Source organism: Castor canadensis, chromosome 4 (genome assembly GCF_047511655.1).
Source record: "Castor canadensis chromosome 4, mCasCan1.hap1v2, whole genome shotgun sequence".
Classification (NCBI taxonomy): Eukaryota; Metazoa; Chordata; class Mammalia; order Rodentia; family Castoridae; genus Castor; species Castor canadensis.
The window spans coordinates 376,315-390,195 of NC_133389.1; the positions used below are offsets into that span (position 1 = coordinate 376,315).

Below are 13,881 nucleotides of genomic sequence, written 5' to 3' on the forward strand. Positions count from 1 at the left end.
ATCTCCCACCTGCAATGTGCTGTCCATGTGATGTTCCCATGTGTTTTGGAAGGATGAATCAAATACCTTTCTGAAATCGAACCAATCAATTGGCCATCCGAACTGGCAGATCTACCAATATTACACACAACCAGAGAGGTCTGTAACATGACCTTTTTTCAGTGTTGGACTAGCAGGACCTACTTTGCTGTTTGATAATTGAATGAGTTAATACCAGGATGTGCCTGGCCCATAGTAAATATACCAATTCTTGTTATGTTAGGCATTTGCAAAGCACAATAATAAACACTGTATTACAGAACAGTGATTTTTGTATTATTATTATTGTTGTCCTGGGTGTACAAACAAAAGTTTTTACAATATATCATAGTTGAATTCATAGCTCCACTATTCTCCATTATCCCTCCTACCCCCATTACTGGAATAGTTTCATCAGGTCTCGTTTTTCCACTTGAAAACTTCTACCAAGTCTTAGAGGAGTCTTGGAGTGTAGGATCGAAGGTCATGAGTTCAGCTTCCTGCCCCAGGACCTTGTGTCTCAGGACAGGATGATCTCTGATGGGCATTCTTTTAGCAATCAGATACTTTCTTTGCATAATGAAGTAATCTCTCCAGTCTGAGATGGACCGACCACTTACTTTCCCCTTCAGTCAGTCTTTGTATGTTTGGCTCACCTCTCTAAGCCCCTTAGTTTTCCTCATTCTGTGTGCCTCATTCCCTTTTGTCATGTTTATTGCTTCATTTCTGGATTTCTGAATGTTCTATGCTTTATATTTCTGATGGAATCAGAGTTAGGCAGCTTGAGCAGGGGGTGAAAGTGGAAGGTGTGGAACCCGCAGGTGTCACAGTGAGCTGCTGCGCCCCAGGGAAGCCCCCAGTGGGGATGGACAGGGACGGGGACAGTGATGGTGAAGGGAGAGGCAGCAATCCTGCCAGCGATGGATCATGCTCTATTGCTTTTTCCAAATGACCTTAAGTTCAAATTTAAGTGATGCATTGCCCGTTTGGGTAGCTTTTGTTTTAGGAAGGAGGGATGCTTCAAAATTTGTAGAAAATTTGTAAACTTGATGTGAGAAAAACAGGGGAAAATAATAAACCGCCTGTCACTCCATCATCCAAACTTCATCACTGTTACGTTTTGGCACCTATTTTGGTATCAACACTTCGGTTATTTTTTTAATGTGAAATACATTTTTGTTTGTATATAAAAATAGCATCATAACATGACTATTTTCACTACTTAATAGGAATTGGAAAGTTTCAGTGAATGCTTTCCAGTGTCCAACATCAAAAAGAGATAGAATTCTACCCCGCTGTTGTTACTTAGCATGGATATTTTCTTCCCTTTTGCTATCTTAAAATCATTCTCCATGAACACCTTCATAGATCTATCCCAGCCCCTTTCTTGACCACAGAAACACACTGCTGACTCCCAACTAGCGTGTGTTAGTGGAAAGTCCCAGGTGTGACGGTTTTGCCTTGACCTATAGTTGAACATTCATTTCTTTTTTTTTTTTCATTTTTCTTTTATTATTCACATGTGCATACAAGGCTTGGTTCATTTCTCCCCCCTGCCCCCACCCCCTCCCTTACCACCCACTCCACCCCCTCCCGCTCCCCCCCCTCAATACCCAGCAGAAACTATTTTGCCCTTATCTCTAATTTGAACATTCATTTCTTTGAGGGAGAGGAAATTTGTGTGCACATTTACTTGTCTGTCTTAGCCAACAGAGCCCCTTGGGCAGGGGTGTATTTATTTTTGCCTTCCTGATCCTTAGTTTGGTGCCTAGCACTTTAGCCCATGGTTGACTGCTGTTTGCTAAATACATAAGTAAGGACAGCAATGGATACTACTATAAATTATGTTGTAAAGTAAATGGAGACCAATAAGGTTGTAAGGAATTTATTTGAACAAACAGAGATTCATGAATCCGCAGCTCCAAACCAGAAGTGAGTGGCCCAGGAGCCACCTGTCTGTCACAGGATAGACACAGAGTGGAGTGTGAGTGGCCAGTTGCTCAGCCGCCTCAGCTGTGTCTCTCCCTGGAAAGCCTGCATTACGTAACTAAGTTTGCTAGCTACCTCCTAGTCTGAGCTTATGTTCTGCTTCTCTTTAACTCAGGCATCACAAGCCATAGCTAGGTGTTGCCCATGTTTGCAAACCACGCAGTCCTGTCGCTTGGGAGGCCCGCCTGGCTCTGTCTGCTGGGATTCTTCAGGCTGGGTCTCCATTTTAATCTCCTTTAACAGATGTCAAGTTACTTTCGTTACTAGTATTTTCTAAATTAGTAATTTTCTTCTAGACATTTAACTATAATTTTCATTTCTTGGCTGCTTCTCAGAGCAAGATGATATATTCCATCTGGTTGTTGTTGATAATGGCTTTACTGAGATAGAAATAGATGCCATGCACTTCACGCATTTTGAGTGGACAGTCCAGTGGCTCTTACCATATTCACACCAGTTACCACAACCACTTTAAACATTTTCACCACCTGTAAGGACACTTGTATTTTCTGTCCACACCTGGCAGCCTTAGATCCCCTCTCTGCCATCCAGTGCCTGTGGTTTGGCACTTAGGAGCCTGGAAGGAGGCCAGGAGGCTCCCCTCTGCTGCAAAAGCTCATCTGTTCTTGGATCCTTTGGCGAATCTACCTGGTTTTTTACTTTCTCTTGCTTTCTGCCTTTCTGTTATTGTGCATAGAAGACAGAGGTCTGCTTCTGATGTCTGCTGCCTCTTGAATGCAGAGGCAAAGAAACCTCTGGGCACTCAGCCCTTCTTTGCATAGCTTTCCCCTCCCCAGTCTGGAGCCATTTGTCTGTCTGCATTTCCATTCTCCAACTTTCTTTCCCAGCGTTGGTAGCATTTTATGTCTTTATGCTGTTACACAACTCCCCCAAATGCTCCCAGGTCCATCCCTCTCCTGCCAGGGCTCTTCTTGGACAGTCACACATCTTTCTTGTCTACTCTGTTCCACTGTTCCAGCTTTTGAAAGATCAAACATTTGCATACCACAGGAAAGGCACACTCTCTTTGAGCTTTCTCAGGTTTCCTCCTTTGTTCATTACTTTTATCCTGTTCCCTAAATTTCCCCATTCCACATTTAATCATCACTCCATTTCCTCATCTTATGTGAGCTCCAAAGGGAAGCACAATGTGTGTCTACCAAAATGTAGATGCCTTCAGTTCATCTTGACAAGGCAGAGGTTTCTTCGTCCTCTGCTCTGGCACTCGTGTGGTGTGAAGGAGAAGCAGCCAGTATTTCACTTGTGAAAAAGATGAGCTTCTGAAATTGTATAAACAAAAATTCTGAAAATGGATTTGCACGTGAATATGATGTTATATAAAGTACTCTGTGTAACTTCTTTCCTGTTAGAAGCAGCTAGCTTCCCACTTAGCTGTTTGGCAAGAGAGGTGTTTCACCCCTTGAATTTTATTACCCAAGGGGTCCCCCCTGTTCTTGCTGACACACAGATGGTGTGTGTGTGTGTGTGGGTGTGTGTGTGACTGAAGATGGCAAGCAGTGCTGAGTTGATCTTATGTCTGTACACTTCCATGGTCAGTGTCCACTGGGGGATTTGCATATCACTTACAATATTGCTTTTGTTATTCTGAAATGTTCATGGTCTAGTAAGCATCCTGTATTTCTTCTGGAGTGTCTCATTGTTTGATTTAAATCACAGTGGAGTGTAGGAACCTTTAGCATCTCTAGTGAGGTAGCACTGACCAGTTTACACTCAGTTTCACTAGTGCCATGCTCCTTGGAAACATGGAATCACATGAATTGCTTGCATTGCTCGGTACTGATCGGTGATTGTGACAAGGTTCTGTATGGTCAGCACTGGCTTTCCCTGTGTTACATGGCACCAGTGGCTTTCTGAACAGATATTTCTCTCACTTTGTGTATAGTAGAACCCCAGTCCTCCATGTTGAGGGTAGATCGTAATCTGTATTCAGTCCAAGAAGCACCTATTACCAGATCACGTGAAGAGTCACCTCCTGTGGGCCCCCAGGGAAGGAGAGTCTGATGGGGGTGGAGGCTGTGATGGGACCTTGTCTGCTGACCAGGTCAACACAGCACATGGACAACCCAGTCATGCTGTATCCAGCTCTCAGCCTTGACTCAAGGGACCTGTGGGGCCAGGTCGTTCTCAGGGCGTCCTGTGTATCTTGAGGCATTGAGCAGCAGCCCCGATGTTCTCTGGGGTGTGGGGGGGCACTGCACTGGACAACAGTCGTTCCCTGAATCCTCTGTTGGAATCAATAGGGAAGACTAGTGTTTCAGAGCTGAAATGAGATTTTAAGTCACTTTAGCTTAATACTGGAGGTGTTTGATCCTCTCCTCACATGTGAGGAAAGTTTAGCAATGTCTCAAATACAACTTAGAGGAAGAGAAGAGACAAAATGAAGATTTGTGTCCATTGTTCAAAGCTGTTTGTTGCCACAAAGGAAAGTGTTACCCTGAAGACATACACAGGAGAAAATAAGCTCAGAAGGCATGGGCAGCAGGTGCTGTCACGTGGTCCCCCAGGCCCATGGACCTGGTTGTTGCAGCCACCAGCAAATGACTGCCCAACTACTCCTCCCAATTCTCCAACCTCCGACAGTGGGATCACAGGAGCTAAAAATAGAGGCGTGAGGTGTTATGGGTAATGACTACGGTCTGTCTTCTCCCTTCTTCAAGCTGAATAGCTCCAATTCCGTTAGCAATTTTTCTTAAGAGGTGTCTGCCAACACTCTTATCACTTGTGTGGCAGTGGATTAAATCTGTCCTGAGATCTCCCTCTCCCCCTTGAGTTGTGGGTCCAGAGCTCAACCCAGCACTATGTTTGTGCTGAATTAATGCTGGATGCTGGGGGTGGGGAACACACATCCAATCTGTAAGAAAACTCCCTTACATGGGAATAGACTTTCAAATAGCATGTCTCAGAGAAAACGTGTTTAGCAAGCAGGGCAGGGCAGCACAGGGACGAGGGGTGACCTGTAACTTGCTGTCCTCCACATGTGGTAACTTAATCGCTTTGACTCAGAGAATCTGCTCCCAGCTTACCTGGCATGCTCTGCATTTCATGTTGGACTGACCTGTCTAGTCCACGACAACAGAAGCCCCTGGGTCCCTGTGTGTGTATGCACAGAGAGGGGTATCCTGACTAAATTTCCCTTATTGTTAAAATAACTATCATTTTCCCAAGAACTTCCCTTAGCTGCTCAGTGTTAGGCCTGGCTCTACGTTTGTGTGGAAAGGGTTCTTGTCTTTGAGGAACTGCTGCTCAAAGACAGACACATACACAGGCAACAGGTGGAACAGTGCAGGTAGACACTTCCATCACAACTCAGTGACAGGTGTGATCACGCAGACAGACACAGCCTTCAAGAAGCAGTGACAGGTGTGACCATGCATGTAGACATGCCATCATGATGTGCTGACAGGTGTGACCATGCATGTAGACATGCTATGATCATGGATCTCCCTTTGTCACACTCAGAGTTTGGTGCAGCGTCCCCTCTTCTAGGGTAAGGCTGCATCAGTTGCCCTGAAACTTGAAGGGCCAGGGTGATCTGAAGACACAAAGGAAGGCAATTGGTTCCACAACAGCAGTGGTTTGTTTCTCTTCGAAATTCCCTCTGGGTGACACGGTGGAAGGGTCCAGAGCTAAATCTTCTGGACATACAACTGCCCGTTTGTTAGTCCCCACTGAAGAGCACTCCCAGGTCATCTCTCTCCACAGCTTCATTTCCCAGCCTCTCCATGGGCCCAGGACCTTCCTGCTCCTGTGCGCCCTCCTGCCTGATTTGCTGAGGCTGTGGCCTATGTTCCCAGAGACCCTTGCCCTCTATTCCACATTTTTCCAGATACTTGCATGGACACCTTTCACTCCCATCTAGAAGGTGCTGAGCAATGTCATTCATGTAGACACTTCTCCAAGCCTGTGACCCAGTTTGCAAAGTGACAACTTGCTGAGGAAGCCGAATCTGAGCACATGAGGCCCTTTCTCCTCCCTTCCCTCCTGCTGGGAACAAGATGGATCTGGGGCCAGCTGTGTCATTGTTCAGGACTGGCCAAGCGCAGAGCTGGGTCATCTGACTCTCTAGGCCAGTCCATTTGGAGCCTTGAAGAAGAGATAAGCTGACAGGGGAAGCAAGTATCTGAGACCGCTTGTGAACCAGCAGCTTCATAAATAAATGTTGCTGACTTCAGGCCTCGTGGCAACCCTCAGAGCCTGCCTAGCTCACAGGAGCCAGGATGGGACTTTCCCTCTGGTGCAGCACACAGCCTGTCCCCCATACAGTGGTTGACTCATAACACCAGAGAAAAGCTTCAGTAAAATTGCATTTTAAAACACACTCTGATCTTGTCTGTTTTGTGCTCCAACTCTTTTGCTGGTGTACCACCACCAACATGAACTCCTCCTACAGCCTGCAGACCCTTCTTGCTGGTCTCATCTCTCATGCACAGCAGGCGGGCCTATCTTAGCCCACAAATGTGTGTATGCATGCACATGTGTGTATGCATGTGTGTGCACATGTACACACATGTTGCTGCATGAGTGCGTGCTCACATGTGTACACGCAAGCACGTGTACACATGTGTTTGCACACATGTGTGTATATGTGCGTTTGCATGCATGGCACATAGCCTGAAAACCCAGTCTTCATTACAATAGACTTAAGTTTGGGGTAAAAACCAAACCACCATCAATTGTTTCGTCATGCTGGTCCCAGAAGGGACGCACACTAGAGCTCCCAGCTGGCAAACAGACAGGCTCACCTGGGCCTGTTGGTCCTAGTGCTGCAAGCCAGGCTGTCTGCTCATGCCTCTCAAAGGGCCAGGAAGGGAGGCTGGCCGAGCCAGACAGTGGCCTCAACCAGTCTTTACCACATCAGCTGTGACTGTGGGCAAGTCCCTCTGCCTCTGTGCTTGGAGTCCTGCATGTGAGATGGCACGAATTGTCCCTCCCCAAAAGGGCTGGCTACCCCACTGTTAGTGCCACACAGCAAATTTGCCAGGAGCCGTCCTCAGCAACTAGAGGCACTGTGCCCAGTCTGACAGCACTGGCCTTGTTTGCCTGGGGGTTTCAGTCACCCAGAAAGCCCAGCCACATGATTTAGTAAGGGCATGGGTCACACAGTTGGTAGACCTTCAGAGAGGCTGGACAATGAGGTCAGTTAGAACCATTGTGCCTCTGTGCTGAGCCCTAAATAAAGCTGCAGGTGCCAGCAAGATGGGGTCCCTGGAAGTCCCCATAATGTTGTCACTATTGAGGACTACACGAACTCCTTTCCTAGAGTTCTTCCTTCTACTGATGTCCTGTGTCCTTTCCCCTAACAAACTGTAACATATGTACAAGGTGCTGTGAGCTCTGTGACTCCTTTAATTTAATTGTGCAATCTGAGGGTGATCTTGGGACTCTGAACTTGCAATGGTGTTGGAAGGGTGGGTGGTCTTGTGTGGACAGTGACTTCCTACCACTCAGCTCTCCTGTGTGAGTGCATGATTCATCCAACCTCACTGTGGGCATATGGGAACCCAGGCACTAGACCACACCTTTTGGGCCACAAGCCAGGACCAGGTGTGCCTATATGCAAGGAAGCACCAACAACACTATCTGAATCAGCTGTCGGGAGGCTGGAGATGTGGTGAGAGCAGGGTTGGGGTGCAGAGAAGGGGGTCCTTCTACTCCTGCTTAGGTGCCTCCTGCTTTGTTCCTTGGCACCTTTGCTTTGGTCTGACTGCAATGTTCTCCCCACGTTAATCTCCAAATGCCCACTTAGCATTCATGCACCTATACACAGTTGAGTTGTCTGACCCTAAGGCTCTTCCAAATTCCTCTGCCAGCCAGTGGCCCCTGGCACTTCCCATCTTATCTCCCTCCTCTATTATCCCTTTCCTGTCAGGATACCTAACAGCAAACCCAGTGACTCCTGTTCTGACACCAGCAGGCACCTTTCCACAGTGACCCTTCTGGGTAGGAATTCAAGGCTGCAGTGGAACTTGAGAATCACTCCAGGCAACCCAGGGAGGCTCCAGCACCCACCATACTGGGAGAGCATTTCTTCAATGTGACTGCAGATACTTTCTGTTCCGTCACTCTTTTTTGGCAGTACTGGGGATAGAACTCAGGGCCGTGCACTTGCTAGGCAGGTGCTCTACCTCTCGAGCCATGTCACCAGGCCTTTGGGCTTTAGCTTGTTTTTGATAAGGTCTCTTGGTTTTCCCCAGGGCAGCCTTGAGCCAAAATCCTCTCCTACATCTACCTCCCAAGTAGCTGAGATAACAGTCTTGGGCAACCATGCCTGGCCCTTATTTACTCTTTCGGCAACCAGTTATCAAGGACCCATCCCAATGCCAGCCACCATGGCTATGTGTCCATCAGTGTGGTTTGGATTAAAGAACAGGCTCAGCAGGACATTCTGGAAATGTTTATTCGGGAACAAACATGGGGCTGCAGAGGCAATTTCCATATGAGAGAAAAAGCCGGGTAGCAGGAGGCCAGAGGCCAGTGCTTGAATAATGGTCCTGTTCACTTCTCTGGTGGTGGCTGTGGAGTGACTGGAAAATTCCTTATCCCTCAACACCTACGAACTAGAGATTACCAGGACCAAAAATAAAAAGACGCCCCACAGCTTTCCAAACAGGTACAGTCCTGATTGAAGGCTCCCCCGAGCCTCCCCCAACAAGCCTGGCAGCAACATCAAGACAGCAGAGCAATTAGAGAAACATTTGCTAGTGAGAGAAAAAATACCAAATGCTGCTAGCTGTAAAATGTTTTTGTCGAATTGGACTTTGGCCAAGTTATAAAAGTGTGAATTTGGATTTTAGAAGGAAACACAACAGCCCACGGGTGTAAGAGTTACACCAGGTCTTGCAGAAGATAGCTACTGTGAGGCACAGACAGGGAGAGAAGCCCCTCGTTAGGAGTTGGCACCCTGCACTCTTTCCATATATACTGTGCACACTCTTGAAACTTTCCAGCATGGTAGCTTTCATTGCAATGGAAGATGTACCCAGGAGCTCCAGGACAGGTGTCCAGATTCCCTCAAGGGTGAATCATGAATTATCCTCAGCTGAAGTCTCAGGAGCAGAGATGTTCCCAGGTGAGGGAAGGCAGCTTGCACTTGAGCCAGTGGAGCAGGGGTACCCAGGTCTGCAGGCCTTGCTTCTTCCTAGCTGCTGAAGTACAGCCAAAGGGCAGTCGCTGACACCGGGTGATATAGGAGCTGCCTTTGGCCAGAAAGAAGAGCTCCTTGGGAAGAGGTGTGGCTACCTGGGAAGTCAGTTCATCCAGGAGAAAGTTCCCAGAAGGAAACTTGCTGGGCTCCCTTGCCACTTGACCCGTGGCACAGCTTGACTTGCACGGTGGAGACAGTGCTCCTCCACAAAGGGGCATCTGCCCAAAGATGTTAGCCCACGCGATTGGCCCAGGGCCAGGCATCTCGCAGTGATAGGACAGCAAGCCTCAGGATCTATGGCAGCTGTCCCTGGGCTCGCCTCCACCATGTGACAGGGGATGGCAGGCCTTACACTGGACACAGAGCCCTGAAGAAATCAGTGTCTGCAGGCCAGAAGGCTTTGCAGACTTCCTGTCATGCAATTAGCCACATGTTCTGGGGGATTCTGCTCACATACTGATTTCTGTATGGTTTGCTTAATGTGTGTGTGTGCAGGTGTGAGCGTACAGGAAATGCATGAAAGAACTTAGCGCATTCAGGAAGAAGAAAGTCAGAAGGCCAGCAACCGAGAAGCAGCAAGGGGCAGCAGGTCAAGCCATCCCCACTGACCACTGCGGGGGTTGGGGAAGTTGTGGAACTTCCCCAGGCTCAGGTTCCTTCTCTTCACCTGAACCCGATTGGCCTGTTTTTTTGCTACCCACACTGTGGACTGCTCAGCCCACTGGGGTGCAGGTCAGAACCTCCAGCAATTCAGGAAATTAAACTTGGAGGAGGTTGGACTCGAGGATTCTGAGTCTCACGTAGATGCAGGTTTATGTGATGCTGTGAGGGGAGAGGCAGCTCTTTGAGGCCATAAAGGGATGCAGGCAGTGAGTGAGGCTCTGCAGACAGGCCCAGGCTGGCGGGATGCTGGTTGAAGGAGATGCACAGGAGGACAGCACCATGAGGCTGTGAGAGCTGTCGTTAGTGATAGGGATTTCTGCCAGTCAGGTAACAGCCATTATTTAAAAATTAACATTCATAAACTTTCAATTAAACATATTAAAGAACAAAACTCATCAACTCCTAATTATTTCTGTGCATGCACTGGGGTCACTGGAGCAGCCGCACAGATCTGAGAGCTAGGGCGGGCGAGTTAATAAATACCTTCCACTCAAGTCTCCTGTGCAGACACATGTCTCACCCCTAAACTCCCATCTCAGCAAGAGCAGTGACGAGCTGCCTGTGTGATCACAGGGCTCAGAGGAACACACTTCAGACAGGACTGGGAGGTCACTCAGGAGCCTCAACCCTCTGCGTATGGCCTCTGGTCTTCTCCCTGAAGTTTCCACAAATGACCTGGACACATTCAACAGCAAGGAATGTTCTGCATGAGGTGTTCATGTACTTGGGAAGGTGTAGCAGGCGCAAAACCAGAGCGGTCCAGAGGCCAACAGGATGCGCCAATGGTGCGGCCTAAGCCCCTCACCAGAAGGGTGACATCAGATGAGCGGCTGTCAACAACCCTGCTTATGATGACCACTATCACACACGCCCTACCTGTGAATATCAGTGTCATATGTCCCTGCCCCAGCGGACCACATCAGATGACTCCTCCACATCTGGAACTTGTTACTGGTCCTGCCATCGGCACAGGTCAGGGGGAGGTAGCCACCTAGCTCAGGTGAGACATTAGAACACACCACTGTAGAAGGGCATGCAACCTCTGTGCAGCAACAAGAAGCCAGATCTAGGTTCTTGGGCACACCTTGGTTGGACTCCCATGTCGCTGTGTGCTGAAGCAAGGGCCTGACCTGCCCCAGAGGCCTTTGGGCTGTGTGCACCCCCATATTCTCTACAAGCTCATGGGGCATCCTGTACCCTCAATACAGGCAGGCCAGCAGGGACTCCTGACATGCTGTATACCTCTCAGCTCCAGCCCCACCCCACCCCAGTGCTCCTGCCTGGGTGCACAGATGGGACATACATCCAGCCAGCTTCACAGGCTGTTGGAGAACCATTCTGTAGGTCCTGACCTGAGGTGGCCCCAGCTCCTACTGGTGGTAAAGCTGTTCATCAGAAGATGTGACCAGTAGCTCAACAGTGCACCTGGGTGCAGTGACAGCCACAGGTCCTACCAGAAGCCAAAGGAGAACCAGGCCTGCCCTGCTCCAGCTCCCAGAAGGGAGCCAGGCAGGCTCTCGTGAGGAGTGTGGGCTGAACTGGGTGAGGCTTATGGCCCCGCAGCACTGCCTTCTCCCAGCCTCATCTTTGTCACCATGGCTCCTGAGCTGTCTGCTTGTCCCAGTGGAATGATGGGTGGGCAGGTCTTCGTCTCCCTGTTGTGTGTCCAGGGCCAAGCACACACCAGCGCCAACTGGACATTTGCTAAATACATGTGCAAATGAGACAGTAACCTTCTTTGGTTGCTGTAGTGAAGTCTGAAGTTACAGCACTTATGGGGACTTAGAATTTTTAAGTGATAAGAAACATTAACTGGCTGCATCAACAATGAGGAAGCAAAAGTCCTATCCAGACCAGAGTGGACAGTTCCCCAGCCACACCTGACCAAAGGGTTGCCACTGCCTATGATGGTCAGTGCCTGATGGGGCTGAGAGGCTCTTGTCGCTATGAGTTGTCCTCCCCTCCATGGATCCTGCATCTTCTCTCTTCCATCTGCCATCTGCTGGCTTCACTGCCACGAGCTGGACACACTCATGCACTGGCAGGTGTCTGGCTGTCCTTGAGGACTTCTGGCTGTGGACGCTGGATGGCCCAGGCTTCTGCCCCAGGTAGACTTCTGTGGAGAGTGAATTATGAGAAGCCTACGAGAACTGGACATAAGCAAGGCGAGATGCAGCTCAACTGCTTTTCCTAAGATTATCTGTAGGCCGAGATAGGCACAGCCCCAGCCACAGAAGACGGAAATGCAGAACAGCTTCTCCTAAGTTGTTTATGTTCAGAGAAGCAGGAACACAGGTTTCTCCTGTTACAATGTCACACCCCTCCCCAAGAACCGCAGCTCCACCCTGTTTACTACTGGGTATAAAAGACTCGCTGAAGGAGGACGCCAGGCTTTTGCTCTGGGCCTTTTGCTTTGAGGCTTTTGCTTTTGGCTTTCTGACGGGGAAGGCATTTTGGATGTGGGAGACTTTTGGAAGGGAAAAGAACTGCTGAAGGGAAAAGATTGTTGAAGAGAAAAGAATTGCTGAAGGGAAAAGGATTGTTGAAGGAGAATTGCTAAAGGGGAGTTGCTAGCAAGCCTGAGGGCCAAGACTTTAAGAAAGCTAAAGAGAACATTATACATAGGCTTTAGAAAAGCTAAGCTATAGAAAAGCTAAAGAGAACAGTGCGAGTCTAAGAACTGGGACTTGAAGAGTTATGCATATGCAGTTTTTATGCACGGATGTTGTTTGCAAGTCTAAGCACCGAGGCTTTAAGAAAGCTAAAGAGACAGTGCAAGTCTGGGGGCAAAGACTTTGAAGATTATGCTAAAGAACAGCTAAAAGAAAACATGGGACAGAGTGAGTCTAAGGAAAGCGGTTTTAAGCAAGGTTTTAAAGAACTGTAAAGGAGTAAGGCCTTAAAGAATAAAGACAGAGAAAAGAAGCAATGAGGTTTGGGCGTCTCCACCTGAGCACCCAGCACACCTGATCCCACTTTCTGTCTTTCTCTCCTGTGTCTTTTCTCCATCTCCAGTCTTCCCCAGTGATCCCCAGTTAGTTCAGTAATAACCAGGAGCAAGAGAAAGTTCGCTCCAAGGCAGAGAGAAACAGCTCACTCCAGACTACCATCTTGGGTGGTTCTCCCTCAGGGGCTCCTTTAACTTTGGAAAAGCCCAGTTATTTTTCTTGCCCTAACCCACCAGTCTTGTAGGATCAGCACCTTTGAGACTCACTTCTCTGTCAAGTCATGTACTTTTGGTGGCAAATGGACTCTGCTACATGGGTAAAAGGGCTTCTGGTCAAAACTGAGATAACAGGGTTTTCAAACCACAGTTGAGAAAGCTTGGCCTAGTTCCCCCAGGGGCTTGGGGTATGGCATGTGGGCTTGGTGGCCCTGTGCCACCCTGGGATGAAGGAGAGAGAGGCAGATCAATGCAGAGGAGCAGACAACATACCAGGGAGTTCACTGTCATCCATTTAAATTCTCTAGTTTGGTTTTTTAGCCTCAACTGGCTACTAAGAGCTGACAAATACCAGTTGCCTAACTAATTATAGTTGGGTCTCAGTTACTAATTTGGTGCCCTTCCTGTGGGCTGGGCACACCTGAGCACACTTGTGGTGTTAGTTCTTGACATATCATATGCACAGGATTACTTTCTGTAGCTAGCTCTCTACTCCTGGGTTCTCTCTCTCTCTCTCTCTCTCTCCCCCCACCGTCTCTCTCTCTCTCTTTTTTTTTTTTTTTTTTTGCAGCACTGGGTTTGAATTCAGAGCCTCATGCTTGCTAGGCAATCACCCTTACCATTTGAGCTACTCTGCCAGCCATTTTTTGGTGATTTTTTTTTTTTTTTTGAGATAGGGTCTTGAGAACTATTTGCCCAGGCTGGCTTTGAACTGCAGTCCTCCAGATCAGTGCTTCCTGAGTAGCTAGAATTATAGGCGTGAGCCACTGGTACCGGCCTAGGTCCTCTTTTTTATCTGGTTTGTCTTTGTTTCTCACGGTGCCTGATAAAGGCAGACAGTCAACAAATACTTGCTGAATTCTCTCTTGGCAGGCAATTCTTG

General features: G+C 48.3%; 1 protein-coding gene across 2 annotated transcripts in view; it reads right to left on the reverse strand.

Moving 5' to 3' along the window:
- Positions 1 to 8,407: 8,407 nt before the first annotated feature.
- Ctdp1 (CTD phosphatase subunit 1) overlaps positions 8,408 to 13,881 on the reverse strand; it is a 105,733-nt gene continuing 100,259 nt past the window's right edge. For both annotated transcript variants that reach the window (XM_074069599.1, XM_074069598.1), the window contains exon 14: positions 8,408 to 11,951. In XM_074069599.1, the coding sequence (XP_073925700.1) occupies positions 11,844 to 11,951 (108 nt within the window). In that variant the 3' untranslated portion in view covers positions 8,408 to 11,843. The remainder of the gene's footprint in view (positions 11,952 to 13,881) is intronic.